Source organism: Phocoena sinus, chromosome 18, assembly GCF_008692025.1.
Source record: "Phocoena sinus isolate mPhoSin1 chromosome 18, mPhoSin1.pri, whole genome shotgun sequence".
Lineage (NCBI taxonomy): Eukaryota > Metazoa > Chordata > Mammalia > Artiodactyla > Phocoenidae > Phocoena > Phocoena sinus.
In genome coordinates, this window is record NC_045780.1 from 51,015,474 (window position 1) to 51,042,623 (window position 27,150).

Genomic DNA, 27,150 nt, shown 5'->3' on the forward strand with positions numbered 1-27,150 from the left:
GTGTATATATATACACACACATATACAAATACACACATATCTACAATAATCTAAATCATTTTATTCTCAAAGACTATTGTGAAGGCAAAAAAGTTCTGTCAAGAAAATTAGAAACTGAAGCATGCTAAAAACCTAACTAAATTGATGAGCACCAAATTGCAACTCTAAGACAATAATCTTTCAAGGCAGAGAAGAGACCAAATAAGCGAATAATTTTAATGGAGAAATACATGACCAAACATGCCAAATGCTCACGCAAAAGAAAAAAAAGAAAAAAAAAAGATAGTAATTGTTTCATTGTGCTGGATGATCACAGAGTTAAAAATTGCCAATTTTAAAGTGAAAAAGATAAAATATCTCAGAGAAATTAAACACAGCATATATACAAACAATTATAGTGTTATTTTAATAGAGGCTTAAATGGAATTTAAGCCTTAATTCCATTCTGTTTAGGAAACTTAAACATCAAGCTAAAGTATGAAACGAAGCTTTTGATAACCATCTAAGGACAGCATATTTACTAATGGTGTATTAAGTAAATACTTAGTATTTAGTAGGACTGAAAAACAGGTTATGCATACATATACACACAAATTTATTAACGAGACAAAATCAAGAAATTTGGGGTATATTAAAGCTGTGACTATCAGGTATCATTAGGTATCCCGAAAGAATGAAACTGACATAAAATGCAAGAAACATTTGCTAATTTTACCAATTACCCTGAGTAACGTTATAAGAGAGAATACCAAATGATATTTTTCCTTCATCTCTCCCCCAAATCTTCAGAGCCCCCAAATTCAGAAAAATCAGCCTACTTTCTATATGTGAACACTAAGTAGGTGGAAAGTGGTTTGTTTAATTGCACGGCGTGTTCGTAGACTCAAGTTGCTTCTGCAAGAATTTGGATAATATGGGCATTATAAAGATATCTTTGAATACTTCTAATGAGGTATCATCTACTTTCCTTGATATAAACTTTCTCTACCACTCAACCTCATTCACAATGTTAAAAGGCCTCATTTTTGACAAAGAATCCAAAGAACTGGGCCTATAAGTTTCAGATCAGTAATATCTCCTACTTTAGAAGCAAACTTGCTTCCAAAAAATTTAGGCTCTATTATAGGCGTCAAATGTCTCCCAGGTCATGTGCATAACTGATTTTCTCTCTCTTTTTAAACATATTTTCCTTGGTTATCTGAAACATTCTATTGGCTTCCATTTGTAGTTTCCAAATCTTAAGAATTTTAATTTAAAATCAGCCTTCCCCAGGTATACCTTCAACATACATCACGATATTCATCCTCATTCAGCCATTAAGGTTATTAGTATTCATACTTATTTAATTGTGGAGTTCTAGCCAAAGTAATATGATTCTTATAGCTAGATTTACTTTATCCTTTTATAACTATTTATCCTCATGGCTCCACTAGATTAAGGTAGACTAAACATAAAAAAATAGGCTTTGGAATCACATCACCTGGAGTTCCAGAGCTAGCTCCACTACTTACTACTTATGATCTTGGGAGAATAGCTCTCTTCTGTCACTGGAAAAATGAGAATGATAAAAACTTAACATCGAAGGGGCACAATGAAAATTAAATGAGAGAATTAAGATATGGAGCATAAGAGGGTCAGAAATTATTTTAAGCAGTATGATCCTGCCAAATGCCAAGAACTAAAATTTAGTATTTAACAAATGTTGAAAGCCTACCACAAGCAAAATGTAATATTTAACACTCTGGAAGAAAAAATATAAGAAGGGATTCTAAATGAGCCCCAACCCTTGAGCAGCTTAACAGAAATAAGAGGTATATAAATACAAATGGGCTAAAGGCCAAAAAAAATCCAAACTAAACATTATGGGTAGTTGGAGAAAGACATTTATAAGCCTTTTCCGCTTTTACAGACAAAGTGCTACATGAGAAAGGACAGAAAAAGCTAATTTCCCCAGTACTTATATGCTTTTTACCCTCAATTCTTGCTTCACACGTATCGACCATTTTTTAGTCCCCATACATAGCATGCGTCCATAACTTTGGACATCTGACTCTCTAATGTGAAATTACTTTACTTTGTCCTGGCAATTTTTCTTTAAGATTTCCTCAAATGTCACCTCCTAAGTAAAGTCACTCTATAACTTAACACAATGCAACTTAATTATCTGAATATTGTATGTCTATCCCATTACATAGTGAGTACCCCAAGATCAAGAACTGCACTTACTTATTTTGTATCCCTCCCCTTTGCCTCTCCACCCAACACCTATTTCCCAGCTTAGTATCTGGTACATAATAAGGACTCAATAAATATATGCTGAGTGAACAATTAATGAACTGATAACTACAGCATTATTGGGATGTACAGGGATGAGAAACGTTGACAGAAACTTTTGAGCCTGGCCAATTAGGAAAATATTAGAAAAGTTAGAAAAAAAAATGGAAGCAAAAGCATTTTAGACAAATGAAACAACGTGAGGAAAGACTCTAAGATGTAAAATTAAACAGTGTGTTCTAAAAGGGGCAACAAGTTCTAAGAGACCGTGAGCACCTCACAAAAAAGAATCTGCACTCTTCATATTTATCCCTATTCTTCCCACTGATGTAAAAAATATTTTTTTTTTTTTTTTTTTGTGCGGTACACGGGCCTCTCACTGTTGTGGCCTCTCCCGTTGTGGAACACAGGCTCTGGATGCGCAGGCTCAGCGGCCATGGCTCACAGGCCCAGCCGCTCCGCGGCATGTGGGATTTTCCCGGACCGGGGCACGAACCCGTGTCCCCTGCATAGACAGGCGGACTCTCAACCACTGCGCCACCAGGGAAGCCCCAAAAAATATTTTTTGATTTAAAAATATTCTAAAAAAGACATAGTCATAATATGGATGTCTAATGCTATTTAATCTCTAAACTAGAGCATTACTAAAGTACTAAAACACAGTTAAAGTCATATTTGAACTAAGTTAGGATGTGATTATTTCTTAGTAAAGTAATGATGTTTAAATAGAACTACTGCTAGGTAGGCCAAAATTTAGCTAAAGTACTTATCTACAATGAAAATGATAGTTCTACAGTATGAGTAAATAAATAAGACAGTGCAACAAAAATCATTCTAAAGCTCATTCTAAATATGACTATTTATGGTAATCTTTAAAAAAAAAATAGTTCATCAAATATTTAGTCAGCGTTCAATTTCCAATCCCTACCCCCATTCTCTCCAACAGTCTGTTTGAGTCAGGCTCCAAATAGGGTACACGCACTCATGTGAATACAAAATTGTTGTAACTAGAAAAGGCTGAAGAGGTTGATGTTAAGGGCTGCTCAAGGCAACTTTTTGGTATTTTTGCATCTCTTTAAGTTAGTGGCATTAGTCCTCGATAATTTCTAATTTTATTTCCAATCTCCTAGCTTTCTTTTTTTAATTGAGTAGTGTTTCACAATGGTTAGCCATAATTTATAGTTGATCTACTCACAAACGAACTGAAGTATAAAAAGGGAGAATAGGTGGCCAGCATTCTTCTAGTAGTAAATGAAGTAAGAGATGTAAAGGGAAGAAGCAGCAAGATGCGTTTGTTTAGCTCTATTAGTTCCTTGAGGAGATGAGATGGAATCATTATCCCCTCTATGTCCTATCATGCTCTGCCCTGTAGAGTAAGGTACTCATTAAAAACTTATTGACTGTATGAGAGGCCTGTCCTGGTCCTTAAAATCAAAACCTTGGAAAACTAGCCTGTTCTTGCCTATGCCAGGCTCTGACTCCGTGGGTCCTCATATAACACCCTCATTGAAGCAACTTTATACCAGATCTATTTGAAGCCCTAGGCCAGTTGTCACACATCCCCTCTGTCCTCTTTGGTCACCACATAAAATATAAACCCTTATGTCATCTACCTGTTCTCTTTTTATACCAAAACTACTCTAGGCTTCTTCCTGATCCAACATCTACTTATTCCCATTTGTCCCATGACTTTATATTGTATCTAATGGGACTTTTCTTCCATTCGTACACAAACTCTCTTTCAAACCTTGCAGGTCACAGTGTTGCCATCACTGGTATGTCTTCGTGTCGATGTGGATATCACCCAACTGCCTAGCCTTTTAGTTCTTAGACTTGGGCAGTTCCAATGACCTTTACTTCCAACATACTTCAGCTGCCCTCTCACAGCCACATTAATGAGCCATTTCATTCAATAAAATGCTCTAAGTATGAAATCAAATTCAAATATGCTATGTTATCACAAAAATTGCCTATCTCCTTCCAGCTCTTCAAGTATAGCACACTCACTATATTGTTCTATTTTATTAAGTCCTCCAGTCCCCTGGACCATCCATTTGTCCTTTCACATTTCCACCTTAGGCTGGATCCCACAGTTGGTGATCTCAATTGCTCTTTCATCAGCATCTGAAATTCCCTTTTGTCCCTATTTTCCTGTCATAGCAGCTCAGGAAATTCCAGCCAATGCTATCATCTGTTTTCCTGGCTCCTTTAATGCTGGATACTTAGGGCCATGGGAGAGGAAGGGTATCCAGAATGGATCTATTCAGTGGTCCCACTGGGTCCTTAGTGGCCCAATAATCCCCAAGCAAGTAATTTTTTGTCAGATCCTGCTCCTATTTCTCTCAAACATTACTCCAAATCTTTATGGCATTTTAAAATTCTCTAGCTTAACTCAATTGTTTCAGTCTCAACAGATGACTTTTCTCCCTTCTATATGGAAATCACGGTCTCCTTCAACCTCTTCCCTTCCTCCCTCAACCCTAAAAACTTACCCACTGCCATACATACCCCCTCCTCCTTCACAGAAACAACTCTCCAATGTGCCCTCAATTCTATTTTCTCCTCCTCTTTCAGCCTTCAGATTTCTTATCTACATCTTTAATGTCTCCCTCTTCTACTGGCATCTTTCCTTTAATTTGTAAGGATCTCAAGTCACTACCATCCTTGAAATAAAGGAACCAGAAAAACCTCAGCCTTCTTAATGATACCAGATACTCTGAGTTACTTAACATTAAAAGAGAACTCATGTCATTCTTCAACATAAAGACAAGCTAGAAAATACCAAAAACTACTTCATTTTACTTTCTATCCCCAATATTCTTCATCTAGATTTTTCAAATAAGTCGGTGATAATCTCCTCATTCAATACCAGTGAAAAGCCATCAACGAGTATTTGTACGGCTCACTCCATTTAGCGTTCCCTCTTACCTTTATTATGTCCTCTCTCTCTGACCTCAAGACTGCCTACTAAAAACTGTCTCTTGGCTAGAGTTTAAAAGCATCAAATAACAGAACAGCAGTGGTCCAAAATGAAGCCATGGGATTCAGAACTTCAACACACAGCACACTTCTTGCTCTTCCTTTCTACCTTTGTTTATTCTCTTGTTCTATCTGTGTGAATATCTTCCTCTTCCAAAACCACCTCCTCAAATGAGCAAACAAAGGAATTAGGAAGAAAATTTTGAAGTGGGGAAGGTAGTAAAGATAATATAATCTAATATAATGCCTTATTAGGGCCTTAAAATACACAAAACTCTAAATTGGTCAAAATTTTAAAAATATGCTGTTAATGACATAAACAAAATGGCTATTATAATTATCTCATTTAAAATATCATTTTCGTAATCCTGAAGAACATTTGGTTACCATAATGAGAGGTGGGTTCAAACCATTTAAGGCCAACTTTCGAGCCACAGATGAAAAAAAAATCAAAAAAGCAGTAGACCAACACTCTCCAAACTTTCTTTATCACGCATCTATTTGTAAAAGGTATATAGACAGATACATCTCTCCCCACTGTACTATTATAAAACATATACAAAGGAAGAGAGAAAAGAATGAAATCAATAAATTTAAATAGAAGTTCTGTTATTTTCTTTCCCAAAGAATCATCTTGTATACACCCCTTTGGAGAACATTACTCTGAACTATTAAGGAGAAAAACAAACAATATATTAAATGATTTGATATAAAGAGCTAGTTTTATATACTGATTTTTAAGAAATTCAACTGTTTAAAACACTAAGGTTTTTTCAAAATAGAAATTTACCTGTTCTATTCATTAGCAGTGTCACAAGGAATACATTTGATGGAAATGAAAAGGAAAAAAATCATATATTTCTCTTTAAATTATAAAAAGAGCTGTGGGTTCCTATCATATTTAGTGATATAGAAAACTTTTGAACACTCTAAGTATTCTACTGCACTGTCAAAGAGGCTCAGTGAATTCTCTCAGACACTAAGATTTAACTTCAACGAGAACACTACAGCACCACAAGTCTAAAAATCCACCTTATTTTAACACAGCAGTATCACATGCCAAGAAAGAAAAGATTCAAACTTAAGCAACACAGAATTACAAAATGCCAACATAAAAAAAATACATTATACATATTTCTGAAATGGATAGTAACACTGAATTCTTAAATTTTAGTTTGGAATTCATTCCAAACAGTAGTGTGAATAAGAAAGGGGAAAAAAAAAATGTAACCGCTCTCGTTCCCTACCTCTGTGTAAGGAATTCAGCAGGCCTAGTTTTAATTTACTACTTCCTGCTTGTGATGGATCATAGTAAGTAGTAAGGTCTTTAGCCTTGCCAAACTCCCTCTTTATTACACAGAAGCTCTCAGAATTCAAGCACTTAAAGTTATTTAGTTGTGGTTTACCTCAGAACTGAGAAGCCTTAATTAAAGAAAGCCCTGTAATGAGGACAGAGTATACCTAGAAAGCTTTTTAAAACCGCCTTTTACTTACGTCAACAGGGACCAGAAGACTCTTCCCAAGATGCTGATTAAAAGAGAGGCACCAGGCTTCAGTGTAACCATTCATGTTAGGAACATACTTCTTTATCGTCTCATCATTCAGCCTCAGCCACACACCATCATCATTGTGGATCTACGGAATACACGCAACACAAACAAGCCACGCCCTCCTGTAACTCCTATGAGGGTAGCAAGGTCTGAAAGGCTACAAAGCAGGCAAATAATGCTGGACATGGAGATTAAGCATCTAGTTTTTGCAGAAGGTAAGAATGGGAGAACCTTTAAGGAAAAAACCAGCAGGGAATGCCAAGCAACATGATAATTCACATGGTGAGATTGTAAAAAAACAATGTCACTTAGGAGTAAAAAGCACACCAAAAAATCACACTTTAAGATAAATATTTCAAACATAAAATCAGATGTTTCCCAAAAGAACTTAAGACTTTCTTTCCCTCAGTTTAGATTTTCATAATTGGAAGTTACTTGACTGTATTATTAGAAAAATGTACTGTCCAAAGTTAAGGCAATATAATAAACACATTCAAAAACAAACCACATTTTAAAAATTCAAGAAAAACTGTACTCATTTTCATTGAAACCTTGTACAGGCTCTGACTACCATGTTAACTGAATTCCTTTTATGCTAAAAATATAATTTTAGTTACTTTTTTATTGATAAAGAAAAATGAATGCAATGTTTGAAACTCAATGAACAGAATTTTGAAATTCTGTGAAATGATTTCCCAAACACTACCCAAACTGCTTAAAACACATTCTAACAAACAATTTAGTAAACTTACACTGTGCAAACAACGCAAAAACTTTCTGTCCAAAATTTATTACCAAGTGTTTCCTTACAAATTACCTCATCAATGAAAGTGATGGTTCCATTGACCTTCACTATGCCTATCTGCTCACTCTGAAGGGAAGGGTGGCTACGGATACGGAGCCCTGCACTGTCCTTGGCCACAAATCTTCGAACCTGAGAAAGGCAAAGACAGACAGGTGATACAGGGGAAATCACAGAACAGAGACCTTATAAGTAAGTGGTAAGAGAGAAAATTAAGCAGAATTGAAAGTATAATTCTGGGAAAGTTTCCAAAATTATCTGTAGCTGGCTTCCCTGTGCAAATAACAGTGGTTAATTTATAAAAACAACAAGAGAAAACATTTATAAAAACAACATTTAAAAAAAAGTTTTTTCAAAATGTGTAAAAATTATTGAAAAAAAGAAAATTATTAATATACGTTTATAATTTCTTTTCTAAACTTTGAAGACATGATAAAAAGGAGAAAAGAGCCATTTTTTTCCTTTCAGGAAGGTATATAAATTCCATTATCCACGTTTCATTTTTAATAAGTAGTTTACTAAAATTCCTATAGTGTTTACTCTTTAGATGTTAGGAAATGAATTTTTTCTTTTAACAGCACAAGATACGTTAACCTTGTCAACTTTATACACTCAATTTCGGTAGACGTTTTGTGAATTGTAAACTTTTGTTTTTAAAGGGTAGCTTTTATTTATTCATTTGGCTCCACCAAGTCTTAGTTGCGGCACACGGGATCTTTCGTTGCGGCACACGGGATCTTTAGTTGCAGCATGCAGGATCTAGTTCCCTGACCAGGGATCGAAACTGGGCCCCCTGCATTGGCAGTGCAGAGTCTTAACCACTGGACCACCAGGGAAGTCCCAATTGTAAACTTTCAATAACGGAAAATACACAAGACCTATAAATTACTATAGCATTATACAAAGAAACCAAAAAGTACAGGTTCTACAATTGAGAAATGATTAGAATTACCATGAACTATTGTTCAAGTTCATTTAGGAATACTTAGAATTCGAATACTGAAATAAAGTAAACTATGAGGTGTTTGATGGCTACCTTGAAGCATCAATGAAGAAAATTAATAAATCTCAGACCAGTTCATGCTCTGATTTCATTCTACCCTAACCTTATTTGGTTGAGGCTCAGTCTTTGGTTTGACCAGCTGAGTTCCTGGCGGTATCATCCCTTTCGGCGGGTCTTTTACTTTTACTTCGAGACCAGCATCTGTAAGAAAAGGAAGGGAACTTTAACACTTGAGAACACAAGGGAGGGAGGACCCTTAAACCTAACTTAATATACATTCACAGGCTATTTTAAACAATTAAAACAAATATCTGAATTCTGTCCTCTTAAGGTGATTAATATTTAATAGCTAAGAGAGAAATATCTGAAAAATGACCTTAAGATTCCAAAGGGGTGTCTCAGGGGTTCAAGGAAAAGAGGAGGGGCTATGGAATATGTAAAATAATACTGAAAAACTCAAAATAATCAACAAGAAACCCTTGTGTGATCAAACGTTATCTCATAACACCCAATCGGAACACTACTCGTCATCTATACCAATCATCTCATGAGAAACAGGCAGCACAGCATGGCGTCTAAGAGCTGGGCTTCTCATGTTAGACTCGGCTGTTCCCACATCTGCCACCAACCGTTTGACTCTCTGTGCCTCATTTTTTTAATCTATAAAATAGGGATGAGAATAGCACCTATCTCACTGAGATCCTGTGAGAATGAAATGATTTTAAAAAATATATAAAATATGTAAGGTGTGTATAAAAATTTTTAGATATATATTAAATGCTATTATCATCCTCCTTATTCTAATGAATTATTATCTGTCCTTGACTGCAGTCAAGCAAGATCCTAGTCTACTAACAGTTTGGTCACCTCTGGAGAAAGCTAAGAAGGTGGGGAACAAAATGAATGATTCTAAGTAACTATGAATCTTTTTCTTCAGTGTCTTTCCAGAAAATAAATGTAAGTGGATTTTTCTTATCTACTTTGTATCAGTTTCCTTTACCCGCTATTAGCCAAGAAGAAACCATTCTTGACTATCTCCACTTTTGAACTGCTGTAATGTGTGCCCCTTGCACGTCACTACTTATATTCTACTTCATGTGATTTTGTTTGGCTGTTTTATCTTACAATCATCAGTAAGTTCTCAACACTTGCCAGGAACTATCTTACCTAGAACAATGTTTTGCCCAGAACCAGTGAAAGTTTGCTGAACTAAAGGCTTTAAAGATATGCTGAAATAAAAGAGTGCAGCAAAGGCTGCCACTAAATGTCTCTAGGATGGTATAGATGAATCTAACATATCTGATCCTATAGTTACATTAATGTATATTCTATACATCTATGGTTACAACAATGTAAAGTACCTCTTTATCTTCACTGTAAAAACAAACTACTGAAAGTTTCCCAAAGGGTATCTTGGTGGAATGTTAATCAGTATTACTTTTATCTCTAACCTGTCTCCTCTTCCCTACATGTAAGGTTCTCAAGATAAGGATTAAACAAATTTAGAGAGGATTCTTAATTTCAAGACTTCTTAGAATCCCAAATATGATAATATGAATTGTATTAATGTCTAAGATGAGACTACAATATATTGGGCTTTCTAAATCTGCCTGATCATAGGAATCCTTTTGCTTGAGGAGCATTAGGAAAGATAGTGTTATAAGGAATTCATATTGATAAACACTTATTAGAGCTTTGTTGTCCTACTATTGTCCTATTATACAGATAGTTTAAAAATAAAGAAAAGAGAAAGATTAATGCCCAAAGGAAAAGCAGTATATTTTTCAAAGTTAGTGGTAGGTAAAAAAAATTCATCCTTTCGGCAAGTATTTATTGAGCAGCCATCATACGCCAGGCACTGAGCCAGACTGGGAGATCCAAAGATGAAAGAGGTGTCTGCTCACAGCCAGGAAGGGAAGACAGACATACCACGGGGTAGGGAGATGAGGCATGAATATGGTTATAACACAGCATGGAGGAGATCGAACCTGACCAGCCACATCAGGGAATGCAGGGAAGGAATCATGAGGGCTACAATGACCCATAAATTATTACAACATTTTAAGACCTTAACAATGCACGAATTAAGTACTCATTATAAAGGAGGACATGAAGCCCCCTAAAAGTTATGAAATCTGTCCATGTCTGTGATACATGTTAAAGGACAAACTAGAACAGAAAGAGGATTTTGATTCTAGTTCTTTGCACTAAGTAACTTACAACTTAAAAAAAAAAATACCTATTTCAATGCCATCGATTGTAACATGAATGGTGTAGAGTCCAATAGCCCCCGGAGTCCAATTTGCACAGTAAGTGCCATCGTTATTGACCCGAATCAGCATATTCTCACTGGGTCTGAAAGGAAATAAGATGGGTACTGCAACATTTACTTTTGGTTAAACAGCTGACATCATCATTAACATGTATCAGCAAACATAAAATTTCTGATTGTATTATCACAATGAATAGCAATCCTACTATCATAGCACGTTTTCCTACTCTCCATGATTGAATTTACTTTTTCCTCCTCACCTCAAACCTCTAGCACCAGTCTTCCTCACTCTCAGCTGATCATGACCTCATCACTTTCTTCAGTGAAAAACAGAAGCAATCAGATACAACCTCAAAGTTGCAATCAGATTAAACCTATTTTCCTCTACCTTCTGTTACAATGGAAGGAGTGTCCTGGGTCTTGTCCAAAGCCAGCCACTCCATTTGTGCTGTGAATCTCATTCCGTCAGCACTTCTGTGATGCGATTATCTTGCTGTCTCTCATTCATCGTCAATTTCTCCCACTTTTTCTGGATCATTTCTATTTCTCTTTCCTTTCTATACAGACAAACTCAGAATCCTCCATCTTAAACACCTCCCCTTGATATTACAGCCTTCCCTAATATGGTCTCATATCTTTTTTCCCATTTACAGCAAAACTTATCTAAAGAATTACCTACAATCACTCTCCATTCCCTCATTTCCAATTCTCTTCCAAAGCTTATTACCCTCACTAGGCTTTTGCTCCCAACACTTCATTGCAATTGATCATGTGACAGTCACCAATGACCACCACGTCCCCAAATCCAATCATTGCTTCTTCAGCCTCAGCAATCTCTCAGTAGCATTTGATAACAACTGACAACTCCTCCTTTCTTGAAAAATCTTTTTTTTTTTGCTTCTGCAACATTTTTCTGGTTTTTCTTGTACCTCACTGGCCATTCTTTCTCAGTGTTTTGTTGGCTCTCCCTTTCCTGAGCACCCTTTAACTTATGGAATGCCCCAGGATTTGGGTCTAGATCTTCTTTTTTCTTTCAGTGTCATCTCTCTAGTTGACCAGTCATCCATTCCTCAGTTTTAAATACCATATGTATAAAGATGACTCAAACATTTATTTCTCCCCTGAATTTCGAACTGGTATTTCCCGCTGCCCTGGAAATATCCCCACTTGCATAACTAAGAGGCATCTTGACATCTCAATTTTAATATACCCAAAGAAGAATTATTATTTCCTCCTAACCCCAGCACCCAGCAAAACAAAACACTCTTGCTCATTTCTCAGACTTTTTGATCCTCATAAAAATCATGATACCAGGGGTCAGTAACATTTTCTGTAATGGTATTTTAGTCTACTGCGCCAAGCAGTCTTTGTCACAACTTTTTAACTCTGTCACTGTAGTGTAAAAACAGCCACAGATGATACATAGGCTCATGAGCAAGGCTGTGCTCTAATATGACTTTACAAAGACATGCCTGGTTGGGTCGGCCGGCCAATCTTGGCAAACCCCTCTTCTGCTGGATAATCTATCCTGCTGCTGAAGCTGAAGAAACTTAACATTCACTCTTGGATCTTCTCTTTCCTTCACCTCCCATTTCATTGTAGCAGCAGGCTGTTGGCTTCACCTTCTAAGTATATCCCGAAACCATCCACCCCCTCTTCACTTCCACCGCTAAGGCCCTTCCACCGCTAGTCCAAGCCACCTTAGAGTCTCTAACTCACCTCTCTATTCCCACTCTTGCTCCCCTGAAATTCATTCTCCAGAGAGCAGCCACAGTGATCTTTTTAAAACTATAAATCAGATTATATCACTCTCCTGCTAAAAGCTCTCCAAATAAATTTCTTACAAGAAAACTCAAACTTAACACAGCCTACCAGTCCCTATGTAATATGGCCATCGCCTGGTTCTCTGATCTCATCTTCCACCATTTTCTTTCCTGCTCACTATTCTCCAGCCCCACTTTCTGTTCCTCAAAGACATCAAGCTCCATCTAAGCCAGATTTTCTCTTCCCCAAATCTTTACACAACCAACTACCATCTAGCTCTCCACTCAAATAACGCCTCCTCAAACAGCCCTCCCCTGCCATCCAATACTTTGGTGACCTATCCCATCCCCATCACTCTCTATCAAATACCCTTATTTATTATTACTATGTAGTTTACTTATTTATAGTTTGTTTCTCCACAGAAATGTATCTGCCATGAGAACCAGCACCGTCTCTATCTTGTTCATAGAAATATCCCAGTGCCTTCCACAGAGTAGATGCCTAATAGTATTTGCTGAAAGAATAAATGCATTCACTTTGACAAGAGACTTTTAAAATTGAGTTTAAAATGCCCAAAGCATAGAAAAACCTATTTATTGGCAAATGGCCAATTTGTTCTTATTTAACATGCTATACCTACAGAGTCCATATTTAGTTTACAAAAATCATATGCTTCCACTGAATGGACATTTTGTAACTAAAACTAAGCCAGAGACAAAATGCTACTTCCCTATTCCTAGACAAAGATACATTCTCAAAAGTTCGCTATTTTGACAGAACACTTTCTAGATTGTGCATTAAAACTCTCCTTTGCATACGTACCAGAGTAAAGTCATAGTAACCTGTTAATGTCTAATAAGTCATTGATATATGATAAATACAAGTACTTATGCTGTTTCAGATTCACTTCAGAGCTTTTTCTAAATTCTATGGAGGTGGTCTGTCTAAAGTACAATCCATCTAATAAGTTTTTCCAAGCAACTGTTTTAAAAAGTACTTCTCCTAACAAGCAACTAAAATAGTAAGCCAAAAACTCTGTTTCAGAAAATCTGCTTCAATCTGGAGTTAAAAGAATTACCCAGGGGCTTAAAAATAAAGGACTTCAGGGGCTTCCCTGGTGGCGCAGTGGTTGAGAGTCCGCCTGCCGATGCAGGGGACATGGGTTCGTGCCCCGGTCCGGGAAGATCCCACGTGCCGCGGAGCGGCTAGGCCCGTGAGCCATGGCCGCTGAGCCTGCGCGTCCGGAGCCTGTGCTCCACAACGGGAGAGGCCACAGCAGTGAGAGGCCCGAGTATCGCAAAAAAAAAAAAAAATAAATAAAGGACTTCATAACTGAAAATACAAATACAACATATACTGAAATCGCTCTGCCACTCATTAGGTGAAGGAGAGAGGGAAACAAAAAGAGAAAAAACAAACTAACTAATGTTTTACAAGCCAATTTATATACTTTTAGCTATTAGTTATTTCTTTATTACCTTAGTATTACGTAACATATTGGCAGTACTATAGTTCAATATAAATACATTCTACCTGTGAATCTACACATTATAAAACCTGTTGTAGGGCTCCCCTGGTGGCGCAGTGGTTGAGAGTCTGCCTGCCAGGGCAGAGGACGCAGGTTCGTGCCCCGGTCCAGGAGAAACCCACATGCCGCGGAGCGGCTGGGCCCGTGGGCCATGGCTGCTGAGCCTGCGCGTCCGGAGCCTGTGCTCCACAACGGGAGAGGCCACAACAGTGAGAGGCCTGCATACCTCAGAAAAAAAAAAAAAAAAAAAAAAAAAAAAAAAAAAAAACCTGTTGTAAATCTCTACCAGGGGATATGGGGATATATGTATACACATAGCTGATTCACTTTGTTACAGAGCAGAAATTAACACAACATTGTAAAGCAATTACACTCCAATAAGGATGTTAAAAAAAAATCTCTACCAGGAATTTTTAAATCCTATATTTATTTATAGAAAATAAGGTTGGAACGCAGGGTGATCTTAGTTATAAGCAGTTGGCAACACATGTTTTGGCTACGCTTTGAGAAAATGATCCTCACCTCTTAGGAGTCGGTGATGCAAAACGCAGTTCTTCAAATGAGTAATTTTCATAAACCTTTAAGAAAGAGATGAGCAAGAATCACAAAATCATTAGAAACATTCTTAACTAATGCACTGATAGAACATTCAATAAGTGGTGCTGAGACAACTGGTTATCCATACAGGAGAAAAAGAAAAAACTCAATTACCTACATCACACCATTTACAAAAATAAATTCTAGGTGTGTTAAAGACATAGATGTAACAAATAAAACATCAACAAATTCAGAAGAAGAAAAAGATAATATGTTTTGAGCACATTAAAATTTTAAATTTCTCCAAAACAATGACACTATAAAGAAATGGCAAAGTTAAGCCTTCACCTGGGAGAAGGGGATTCGTAATTCATTTAACCTTAACGGGATATGAATCCATAATATATACAGAACAAATCAACACAAAAGACAGAAACAACACAAAAGAAAAGTGAGTAAAGGCAAGTCACTGAAGAGGGAAATCTGAAAGGCCAATAAACATTTGAAAAGTTATTCAACTAGACTGCGGATCAAGAAAATGCAAATTAAAACAACAAAATGATCCTATCCCAGTCATCAAGTTGTGCTGGTAAGAACCAAATGCTGGTGAGAACATGAAGTACCTAGCATTTTGATACATTGCTCATGGGCATATAAATTTTGGCAATATTTAATATAGCTGAAGACAGGTATGTCCTACTAACCAGCAGTTCCACTTCTAGATATATATCTTAGAAAAACTCTCGCTCATGTGCAAAAGGGGACATATACGAGGATGTTTATTTCAATACAATTTACAGTAGTGAAAAAAACTAGAAACAACCTAAATGCCCATCAGAAGAGGACTGAACAAATTATGGAACAGTAATACACTGGAATACTTCAAAGCAGATAAACTGAATGCACTACAGCTACATGACTAAACCTTAAAAACAATGTTGGACAAACACTGGCAAAGTGATGGGTACATATGATACCATTTTTATAAATTTCTGAAAAATACACAAAATTCTAAATACTATATTCCTTATAGATTAATTTGTACTCAGTAAAATACAAAAAAATGTATCTGGGGAAGAAGAACCATTAATTACCTTCAGGACAGTGGTTACCTCTAGGGAAGGGATGGGAATGGGTCCAGGGAGAAGGGTTTACAGAGGGTTGCAATTGTACTGTTAACAATCTGTTTCTTAACAGAAATAACAAAAAGATCTGAAAGAGTTTGGTGAAATGTAAAGATAAAAATGGGTTGTAGGTACATGAAACTTGTCGCATTATTTCCAATACTTTTACATTCCTGCAGCAATTCCAAATTAACCTTTCAAGGTTCAGGTAAAGTTCTCCAATTGTTCATTCATTTCTAACTACTACTATACTTACAGCAAAGAGAAGCACACCCACACCACTCACAAGCCCCCTTCCTTCGCCCCACCCTCGCTATTTTCATGAAAGTGATTTAGAAATGACCTAGCTTCTGTCACCTACTAAAAAGTTCCAAGTGAGGAAAATGCAATTTCAGGGTAAGTCTAACAAGATTACAACGGTGTTAATAGCAGGAAAACGCAAGTTTCCAGATTCACAGTACAATGGGTTTTCTACTCCAACAATTTCCCTCAAATACATATTATTCTATTTAACAATGAAAGGATAGATCATATCTCACTTTCACATACTCCACCATATTTAGTTCACTACTGGGTAGCACACGGTATCTGTGAATGGCTGATATAAGAGAATCCCCTTTCCTGGAACGTGAATTAATATCTCAAAGAGACAGTTTGGAAATGGTATTCTGTAACTGCCTTAACCTGGGCCTCTCAGAACATTCCTGAAATACTGAATTCAGTTCTGGTAACTAGATTTTCAAAAGAAATTACACAAACCTAAGTATGTTCATAGGAAACTAAAAGAATAATTAGGGAGGTAAGGAGTCCAGAAACTAAATCTCTTAAAAAAAAGTTGAAATGAATGAGAATATTTAGCTTCAAATTCTTTAATCGTGGACAACGCATCCAAAACTCTAGCTTTTCAGTTCCTTTATTTCTTCAACCTCAATAATCTCAACTTCAACTTTGTTTCAGCCACTCGTACCAAAAGTCACAGACCTGTGATGTTACTCAGAACTGTTCAATCTCTGATACCAAAATAAAATGGCCTGCTCCATTCTCTGCCTCCATAACTCCTACCATATCTATTCTTAGATTTTTAGTCCTTCTCACCTCCTTAAATTTCTCTCTCTGAATCCACTTTTATTTTCCCTTCCAAACCAGCTGGGTTCCGCTGTCTTTTCTTTAACCACCATATGCTCAACTTCCTTCTCAGTCACTGCTCTTTTGTTGAACTATCTGGCACAAGGTCCATGCCGACTCAATCCAAATGATTATCTTATTCGAGTTCATAAGACTCACGCTGCACTGTTAACACAGGATCTTCAATTCAACTGATTCTCCAAGGATGTCTGATAAGTCTTTTCTGATCAGTTTCTCTCCATTCTCTACAATGACTATTTCATTTTTTCCCTTTGTTTCAAAATCTTGACCCTAAGATTAATCACTCCCATCTCCAATCTAAAACATATAATTGCTATCATAAATAATTCTTTGCTGCACAACCTACAAATTTATTAGCAATTGTATTAATACATTCGTTTTGTCTTTAGCTATCTTCACTTCTTCTTCATCTACAAATTAGTCAACTGACTATGCCTCTAAAGCTGCTCCTGCCAAGATCACTGATCACTGCTAGATCCTTTTCAGGACTTCACTCTGCAGCCTAACATTGTTAACCCATCTTAAACAGCTTTCTGTGACTTTCAGGACATGGCATAAGGTAGTTGGGGGAAGTACGAAAATCAAATCTGGAATCAGACTCTCCGTCATTGTGTGCCCTTGGGCAAGTTATTCAACCTCTCTGTGCTTCAGTTTCCACATGTGTAACATGGGAATAAGAAATAGCCATTTATAGGGTTGTTATAAGGATGAAATGAGTTGCCATATGCAACATGGGGGGAAAAGTGGCAAAGGTAAGAGCTGGTGTCCTACTTTGTACTAGCCCTTTGGCTAGTATTCTTGCCAATGTTGTTGTTTCCATTTTCATTTCTTTCTTTTTTTTTTATTTATCTGTCTTGTAAATCAATATTTCTCAAAGTATAGCTTTTGAACCTGAATCATTCTGCATATTTGTTTTATACGTGAATTTTGGAACCTCTTTTCAGACCTACTGAATCTAAATCTTTGGATGGTAGGAAAATCTCCGTTTTAAATAAGTGTTCCACGGGGTTTCCCTGGCAGCGCAGTGGTTAAGAATCTGCCTGCCAATGCCGGGGACGTGGGTTCGAGCCCTGGTGTGGGAAGACCCCACATGCCGCGGAGCAACTAAGCCCGTGCACCACAACTACTGAGTCTGTGCTCTAGAGCCCACGAGTCACAACTACTGAGCCCACGTGCCACAACTACTGAAGCCCACATGCCTAGAGCTCGTGCTCCGCAACAAGAGAAGCCACCGCAATGAGAAGCCCACACATCACAATGAAGAGGAGCCCTGGCTCGCTGCAACTAGAGAAAGCCCGCGCGCAGCAATGAAGCAATTATTTATAAAAATAAATAAATAAATTTATTTTTAAAAGAAAAATAAATAAATAAGAGCTCCAGATGATTCTGATGTGGACAAATGTTTGAGACTCACTGATATTGATGTTCCTCAGGACGCGGTCCTGGAACTTCCTTCTCCTCTCGCCACGTTAGATAGAGATCATCTGTTTCCATAATTTCATGAGTAATACAAGTACTGATGATTCTCCAATTCTTTTCTTGAGGTAAGACTGTGATCACTTCAGGTTTGTAGTTCCAACTTCTTTTTATATATCCTCACATGGATATTTCAGAGATATCTAAAACTCATCACATCAAAAGCTGGACCTGTTATCTTCCTCAACCAAAATCTGCCCCTTCTCCAACATTATCAATCTCACTACTCAAGCTCAAAGTGTGAACTCCATTTTTTATTTCCTACCTTTCTCTTTACCCCATATCCATTAGCCACTAAGTCTTAATCTATCCTAAATATCTCTTGAATCTACCCTAATTGACAACTCTCTAGTCCAAGGGATCAGTATATCTCACCAGATTAAGTCAACAGTCTCCTAAAGAGACTTAAACCAAACCATGTCTCTTGATTATCCTCCCAACTACATTCTCCATATTCCACCATGATCTTTATAAAACACAAATCTAATCATGCCATTCCTCCAACTGAAAGCCTTCAATGGCTCACCACTGCTCTCTGAAAATAGCATAATTCCTATCTTCTATTTCAAGTAACAACCATCTTGATAATTTAGACTAACATTGCCTCTAAAGATAACTAAAAAAGCTGGACAAAAAAAAATTTTTTTTAAAAATCTGTCTAAAGGCACCAAAGAGGTAAAAAGCCTAAAGAAGTAAGAAACCCAAAGAGATGAGCCTGGCATTTGGAAGAACCCAAAGTTAAAGGGGACCTAGGTAAACTCTGAATCCCTGAAGGGCTATGTCCTAGGAGTACTGGTAAATTGAAAATAGACAAGTACGTTTGCAGGAAATGAAATCCAGTTTCCAAACATCTCAATCTCTGATTGAATTAACTTGATCTACAACTGGAAACCTCTCTAGACTTCTGCCAAAAACAAATGAAAACCCTCTTTGTAGGAAAAGAACATTATCCTTAAAAAAACATTGCAAGTTTGACATCTATCAACAACTCTCTAGACCTGTGATTTGTATCTGAGTTTGAATCACTGAAATGTCTGTTAAATGAATGAATGGTGAAAAAATAAAATTTTTCTGATAAGTAAAACAAATTACCTTCATCATTGTTATGGCAATATATCGAGCCTCCTTCACTATCATTGGTTCATATGAAACATCCAACTTTGGTGATGCCAGCCCACCAAAAGTCATGTCAGTATTAGAAGGTACAGTTGTTACTGCAGGACTGCCAGGAATCCTTTGAGGTTTCTTTACTTGCTCTTGTTGTAAAGATGTTTTTTTCTGAGAAACAGGAACGGCTTTCACTTCCACCTAACCATGATATTATAAAAACCAAATGTTATTATTATATAACTGTCCATAACACATCAAAAGAAGCAATTTACACAATTGTAAACTCACAATCCTATACATTTTGTTACCACTAGTCCCTCTTGGGCATTCCTTTCAAAGATTATTTAACATTGCCAGAATGATCAAGATGGTTCCACCTCAGTAGGGATACTGAACACAGTGTAAAAGAGAGGCCTTGTTTTTGGGAATAAATAATCAAAAATATCAAAACACAAAATAAAAACAAAGGCAGCCATTAATAAAGTCCAGGAAAGGATAGTCAAACGAATCTACATTCTTGCAGGGACTAACATTAAATTATTTTATCCGGTAATTCAGGTATAAATACTTGCCAGCAATCTTCACATATTTTAAAGCACTGATCTCAATTTTAGCCATACTGTTTTGCAGAAGAAAAAGTACTCCATTGATAGGTATCTTAGAAATTAACAGCTAATAAAACAAATCTTATACCTAAAACTTAAAGATGTTTATTTACTCTGCAAAAAGAGTACTATTAGATAGTTTTGTCACCAACACAAACTATTAGAGCTAAGCAACCTATCGATAATTAAACTTTCCAACTCAGCTTCTTCAACAATAATATGGGGATATCTTTTATCTATACTTTACTGTAGAGATGCGAAGAACAGACTTCCTAAGGCATTTTAAAACACTGAAAGTATAAATTGTCTCATAAACAATATTCAGAAATACTTTCCAGAAATTATAACAAAACATTTTATTGTTATTTATTTGTTTATGCATTGGCAAAATACACTCAATCCCTAGGCAACCACAAAGTTACAAACAATTTAAATACCACTTTAGCTCTTTATCATTCTGAGAGTCACCCAAAATTTCTTCTGTTCTTTTCAGACACTACTTTTGTGGTTGCCAAGAACAGGTAATTCAACATCAAGCTCTTCACAGAAATAGAAAGGATTGCATAAAAGAAAGTGACAATATTACTTAAGTAATTGAGAGAAATGTGGAATGTCTTTACGTGTATTATTCTTATTAATGCCATTCTACGGAGCCAGCAGTTTGAGACTCTCAGTGTCTATATATAAAGTTAAGTGTAGCTAGCAAATACATTCCATTAAATAACCACAATCTTTAGTTGCGGTTATGAGAAATCAGTATTTGCGTTGATATAATGCTCTGAAAATATTAAAAACCCATCTTACATTTAAAACACAGAAGTTTAAAGATACATGGTAAAATTCTTCAGCTCATATACTTTGCCACCATTAAAAGCTTTAAACTTAAATGTAATAAAAAGGAAAAAAAAGCAAACACTTCCAAATTCTAAGACGTTTGATTTTAAATTATAGCCACTATTTTTATACGTACTATTTTGATTTAATCTTTCTTTAAACTATATTTACCCTAAGTAAATTAACAGCAGAAGTACATCTGCCTATGTTCTACGAACCTTGAAGTAAATCACTGAATAATTTCATACTCTAGGAGTACTGAGATATAAAATGATAACCATTCTGCTTTCTTTCATAAACTGTGCTTCTTTGTAAAATTTGTTATTCTTTTATTTCCGACACAAGTTTCTCTTTTCATTAAATAAGATTTCCTTGGAATAATCATTTTATAAGTTAAAAAAAAAAACCCAATAACACTTGCTGCTTTAAAAAGGATTCTGGATCTCACTGAAATATTACCTGCAAACCAACTTCTTTGTTCCAAATAATTGGTTATTACTACATAAGGATACTTCAATAGTTTTTGAGAAGTCTAAAATGCTCCTAAAACTTCATGTGCTATCAGGCTGAAAACAAAAGAGATTGAACTAATTTTGTTTTCAGCTAATATGATAACGTGATATAATAAATTAAACATCAAGAGGTATGCAAATCACTTTTCCTAAATAGTATTTACTGGAGTTTCCTAGATACGGTTTCTAAATTAGACATAAATCTGATATGAACTTGAGCATAATGAGTAAGAGATTTAGGGCTTCTCGCCCTCAAGAAGCAAAATAGGTAGGAAAAAAAGAGGAAGTAAAGAAAGACAGATCGTGTGGCTAAAAAAAGAACCCAAAGGGCTTCCCTGGTGGCGCAGTGGTTGAGAGTCCGCCTGCCGATGCAGGGGACATGGGTTCGTGCCCCGGTCTGGGAGGATCCCACATGCCGCGGAGCGGCTGGGCCCGTGAGCCATGGCTGCTGAGCCTGTGCGTCCGGAGCCTGTGCTCTGCAACGGGAGAGGCCACAACAGTGAGAGGACTGCGTACCACAAAAAAAAAAAGAACCCAAAGAGGAGAACGAAAGATAAAGCATAAAGTCTGACTCTGAAATGTAAGATGTAAACAACCCAGGTACTAGAATGGAGTAAGAGACAACAAAGCAAGGTGGAAACACAGGAAAATACAGCTGAAGATACACTATAGGCATAACAGTATGAACATTAAAAAGAAATGAAATGTTATGCCTACCTGGAAAATGCTAACTACAACACAGTCACATGAATAAGGAACTTACTGTGGGCTCAAAGACTGGATTTAACAACTCACTACATACACTTAAGTGAGAAATTCATCAGTGAATACACAAACCCCTCAATATATTAATGTATATTGTATTGTGATCAAAACTCTGTCCTTGAGTGGAGTGATTTTTTGTATCACTTTCAGAATTACTTTTTTCTCTGTTCAATTTTTTTCTTATAATCTGTGATGCTTTTTGCATTCTAAAGAGTAATTCTTAGCGGGCCTGAAATCACTTTGATGGGGTGTGATCTTCCTTTAAAAAGTAAGATATAAGGGAAAATATAAGAGTGCAGCATACTGTATGAATGTGTATTATGTATATTGTATGTAACTAAGAGTACATACTCTTCCACCCTATATATGTACGTTTGGGTCGTAATGCAAATCCTTGCTGGGGGTCATGGCCAAAACTTTGAAAGCCACTGGTGAAGAGCCTGATTTTTGTTGAGTATCAGGGTCAAATACTTTTCCATACAGTTTTACTTACTGGTCTTAAGACATGTGAACTATATGTCTCTTGTCTTTTTTTACTATGAGCCAAGTTAGAGGCTCCAGTGGCACTGTGCTTCTTCATGGTACAAATCAAGTAGTTGAAATAGTTCTGGGACTTCCCTGGTGGTGCAGTGGTTAAGAATCTGCCTGCCAATGCAGGGGACACGGGTTCGAGCCCTGGTCTGGGAAGATCCCACATGCTGCAGAGCAACTAAGCCTGTGTGCCACAACTACTGAAGCCCAAGCACTAGAGCCCGTGCTCTGAAACAAGAGAAACCACTGTGATGAGAAGCTCGTGCACTGCTGTGAAGAGTAGCCCCTGCTTGCTGCAACTAGAGAAAGCCCGCGTGCAGCAACGAAGACCCAATGCAGCCATAAATAAATAAATTTATTTATTTTTTAAAAAAAGAAGAAAAAAATAAATGGTCCACATCAAAAAAGTCTTAAAAAAAAAAAAGTAATATTGAGGTAAAATCAGCTGCTCTGTGAGTAAAAAAGATTTTGTGGCTTAATCAACTCTAAGTTCCAAACAACCAAATCACTTTGTAATACAACTTTGGGGGGCAGGGGCAGCTAGGGATTGCCTATACAAATTTTCGTTCAATATTGACTATTTTTAGAAATATAATAAAAGTTTAAAATAAGATATTTAATTAATAGATTATATCACAAAGGACTTAATATCATGCATTACAATATGCTCTGAAATGTTATTATTAATTCATGTTTCAGGGAAAAGGTATCCAAAGAACTATATCCTTCAATATAGCACATGACTAGCTCCAATCCTCACTCTTTTACAATCCAAATTTATGTATAAGTATCAATATTATATTTTAAAGCTTGTTTCAACAGTACCAAATGCAAAATGTATTTGAGTCTTTTAAAAGATAGGTACAAAATTTTTAAATGTATTCTTTCATTGATTTATTCAGTCACTTATGTATTAATGGCCTTCCCTCTGTGTGCTTAGCACTCTTTGTACGGACACTTTCTTATCCTTCCTTGGAATCACCACAGCACCTAGCAAAATGTAAAAAAACAAACCAAAAAATAGATACCTTGGAAAGTTGAGTACTGATTAATATAAACAAGCCATTTAAGCAATTTTTTGGCTTCCTTCATTACGTATATCTAAAGAGGGTACTGCATATGGTCTCTAAGCACTTGCCATTTCTAAAATTTTATTAGTTACAACAGTCAGTACATAGTTGTCTACTAATACAATCCCAATATAATTACCTTCATGTTGGGAACGTGTACCACATCCCCATACTGGTCTTTTGTTTGAACAGTGATGGTGGTAGGCCAACCACAACGAATATCATCCTTATTCAGAATCAAAGATGTTTTCTGAGGATCAGCATAGGAATCTGGCTGAAGCCACCTAGCAGTAATGAAAAAAACAAGTAAACAAAAAACCAAACATTCATCAACATCTTCAATGATTAACATGAAACTAAGCCAAATGAATAAAACTTGTATCAAACAAAACGCTAAAATGGTATCTTCATTTCTGATTCAGTGATAATGACCACAAGTGTATCCCTTGGAAATAGTTAATGACAAATTCATTAAAAAATATGCTGAAGCATATAAGATTTCTGATGATTACAAATAAAATAGAAATAATTGTAAAATCAGGAAATTTGAAATTTTAACTATAGCTGAGTTAAAATAAGAAAATGAATTTAGGTTGCATATACTTTGAAGTCCCAAATACACTCTTTAAGGGAGGCCTGCTGAATTTGCCAACCTGAAAACCTGGAAAAGAGCAGGGTGTCTGTCAAAGCAGGGACAGAAGTGACATTCTGCTTGCTGGAGAGCAAGCAGGTTAAAAGATATGTTGTCTATCTTCTCTCTTTTTTTTTTTAACATCTTTATTGGAGTATAACTGCTTTACAGTGGTGTGTTAGTTTCTGCTGTATAACAAAGTGAATCAGCTATACGTATACATACATCCCCATATCCCCTCCCTCTTGCGTCTCCCTCCCACCCTCCCTATCCCACCCCTCTAGGTGGTCACAAAGCACCGAGCTGATCTCCCTGTGCTATGCGGCTGCTTCCCTTTACACAATTTCTTATCTAGCTTCCCTTACTACCCTCTCTTCCATGTAAATTTGGCCTATTTTCTGTACTTTGTGATATCCATGCCTGAATTCATGATCATCATATCCATGATCTACATTCAAGTTGTCCTGTGAGATGAGTAATGAGTAATTCTGCCATGTGTTACATAAAAAGTCCAGAAAGATAGCACGGAGGCTGACTTAAAAGATTTTCTAAAAAAGAAAAAAAGATTTTTCTATTCTTCTCCAATCACCATTTTGGTTTTTAGAAACTAAAGAGTAATCTCTGTAGTTTTAAAATTAAAGCCAGAAAGAAGTCAGATTTCTATATTTACTAGTAAAATCACAAGTCAGCATATTTGTTCTTTTCATCTTCACAAAAAAGCAGACAGCAACAAAATAAATGAGAATTCCATAACCTCAAATGATTTAATTTAAATTCTAAATTTATATTTGTATTAATTGTAGATTTGGAAAAAAACTCATATTAAAATAAATATAGTGATAAACTTAGGAGGTTAGTACAGATATTAAATACTACCATCAAGTACACAGACTTCTCAATTTTACCAGGTGTTCTACATATTTTTAACAACTATTATATATTTTTAAAATACTTTGAAATATTAACTACCATTTTATACTTCGGCAAGTCCAAAACACATAAACTAGATTATCTTAGGCAGCACTGTCACATCCTAACGATTCCCCTCTCATTTCTCTTCAGAAATGAAGACTGAGGCAAGCCCTGAAAGGAAGTCATTGTAGTACTTAATATACATTACCTCGCAAGCCTTCCACCACTTGATCCTGGGACACAAGCAATAAAATCATCCAGAAAGGACTGTTCGTTGCTTTGGATTTGAAGTGGTAAGTTTCCTTCTAGTGCTTCCAATATAGTTGGTGAATGAGAAAGCGCTAAACCCTTTCCAAGAATACCAGAATGGGTTTTGCACACCTGTTGGGTAAAACAGAACATTTGTATATTTTATTTTTTAAATTTATTTTATATATATATATTCTTGTATCATATAACAGACTTTTTTTCCGAATTTTATTTTTTATACAGCAGGTTCTTATTAGTTATCTATTTTATACATGTTAGTGTATATACATCGATCCCAATCTCCCAATTCATACCACCACCACCTCCCCACAACCCCGCTTTCCTCGCTTTGGTGTCCATACGTTTCTTCTGTGTCTCTAATTCTGCCTTGCAGGCTGGTTCATCTGTACCATTATTCTAGATTCCACATATATGTGTTAATACACGATATTTGTTTTTCTCTTTCTGACTTACTTCACTCTGTATGACAGTCTCTAGGTCCATCCATGTCTCTACAAATGATCCAATTTCATTCCTTTTTATGGCTAATACTCCACTGTATATAAGTACCACATTTTCTTTATCCATTCATCTGTCAATGGGCATTTAGGTTGCTTCCATGACCTGGCTATTGTAAATAGTGCTGCAATGAACATTGGGGTGCATGTGTCTTTTTGAATTATGGTTTTCTCTGCGTATATGCACAGTAGTGGGATTGCTGGGTCATATGGTACTTCTATTTTTAGTTTTTTAAGGAACCTCCATACTGTTCTCCATAGTGGCTGTATCAATTTACATTCCCACCAACAGTGCAAGAGAGTTCCCTTTTCTCCATACCCGAGAGCATTTGCTGTTTGTAGATTGTCTGATGATGCCCACTCTAACCGGTGTGAGGTGATACCTCACTGTAGTTTTGATTTGCATTTCTCTAATAATTAGTGATGTTGAGCAGCTTTTCATGTGACTCTTGGTCATCTGTATGTCTTCTTTGGAGAAATGTCTGTTAGGTCTTCTGCCTGTTTTTGGATTGGGTTTTTTTTTTTTTTTTAATATTGAGCTGTATGAGCTGTTTATGTATTTTGGAGATTAATCCTTTGTCTGTTGATTCGTTTGCAAATATTTTCTCCCATTCTAAGGGTTGTCTTTTCATCTTGTTTATAGTTTCCTTTGCTGTGCAAGAGCTTTTAAGTTTCATTAGGTCCCATTTGTTTATTTTTGTTTTTATTTCCATTACTCTAGGAGGTGGGCCTAAAGAGATCTTGCTGTGATTTATGGCAAAGAGTGTTCTTCTTATGGTCTTATATTTAATTCTTTAATCCATCTTTAGTTTATTTTTGTGTATGGTGTTAGGGAGTGTTCGAATTTCATTCTTTTACATGTAGCCGTCCAGTTTTCCCAGCACCACTTATTGAAGTGACTGTCTTTTCTCCATTGTATATCCTTGCCTCCTTTGTCAAGATTAGTTGGCCATAGGTG

At 36.3% G+C, this 27,150-nt stretch overlaps 1 protein-coding gene and 1 non-coding gene across 2 annotated transcripts in view; both read right to left on the bottom strand.

The window, feature by feature from the left end:
• The window catches only part of MYCBP2 (MYC binding protein 2), a 279,990-nt gene that overhangs the window by 73,408 nt on the left and 179,432 nt on the right, over positions 1-27,150 (bottom strand). The window contains 8 exon segments of the mRNA XM_032611171.1: positions 6,748-6,888; positions 7,621-7,737; positions 8,712-8,809; positions 10,848-10,963; positions 14,695-14,750; positions 19,548-19,763; positions 24,022-24,166; positions 25,634-25,806. Of these exon segments, the coding sequence (XP_032467062.1) occupies positions 6,748-6,888; positions 7,621-7,737; positions 8,712-8,809; positions 10,848-10,963; positions 14,695-14,750; positions 19,548-19,763; positions 24,022-24,166; positions 25,634-25,806 (1,062 nt within the window).
• Positions 8,369-8,441, bottom strand: TRNAG-GCC. The gene has a single exon. It is a non-coding gene; the product is annotated as a tRNA-Gly (tRNA).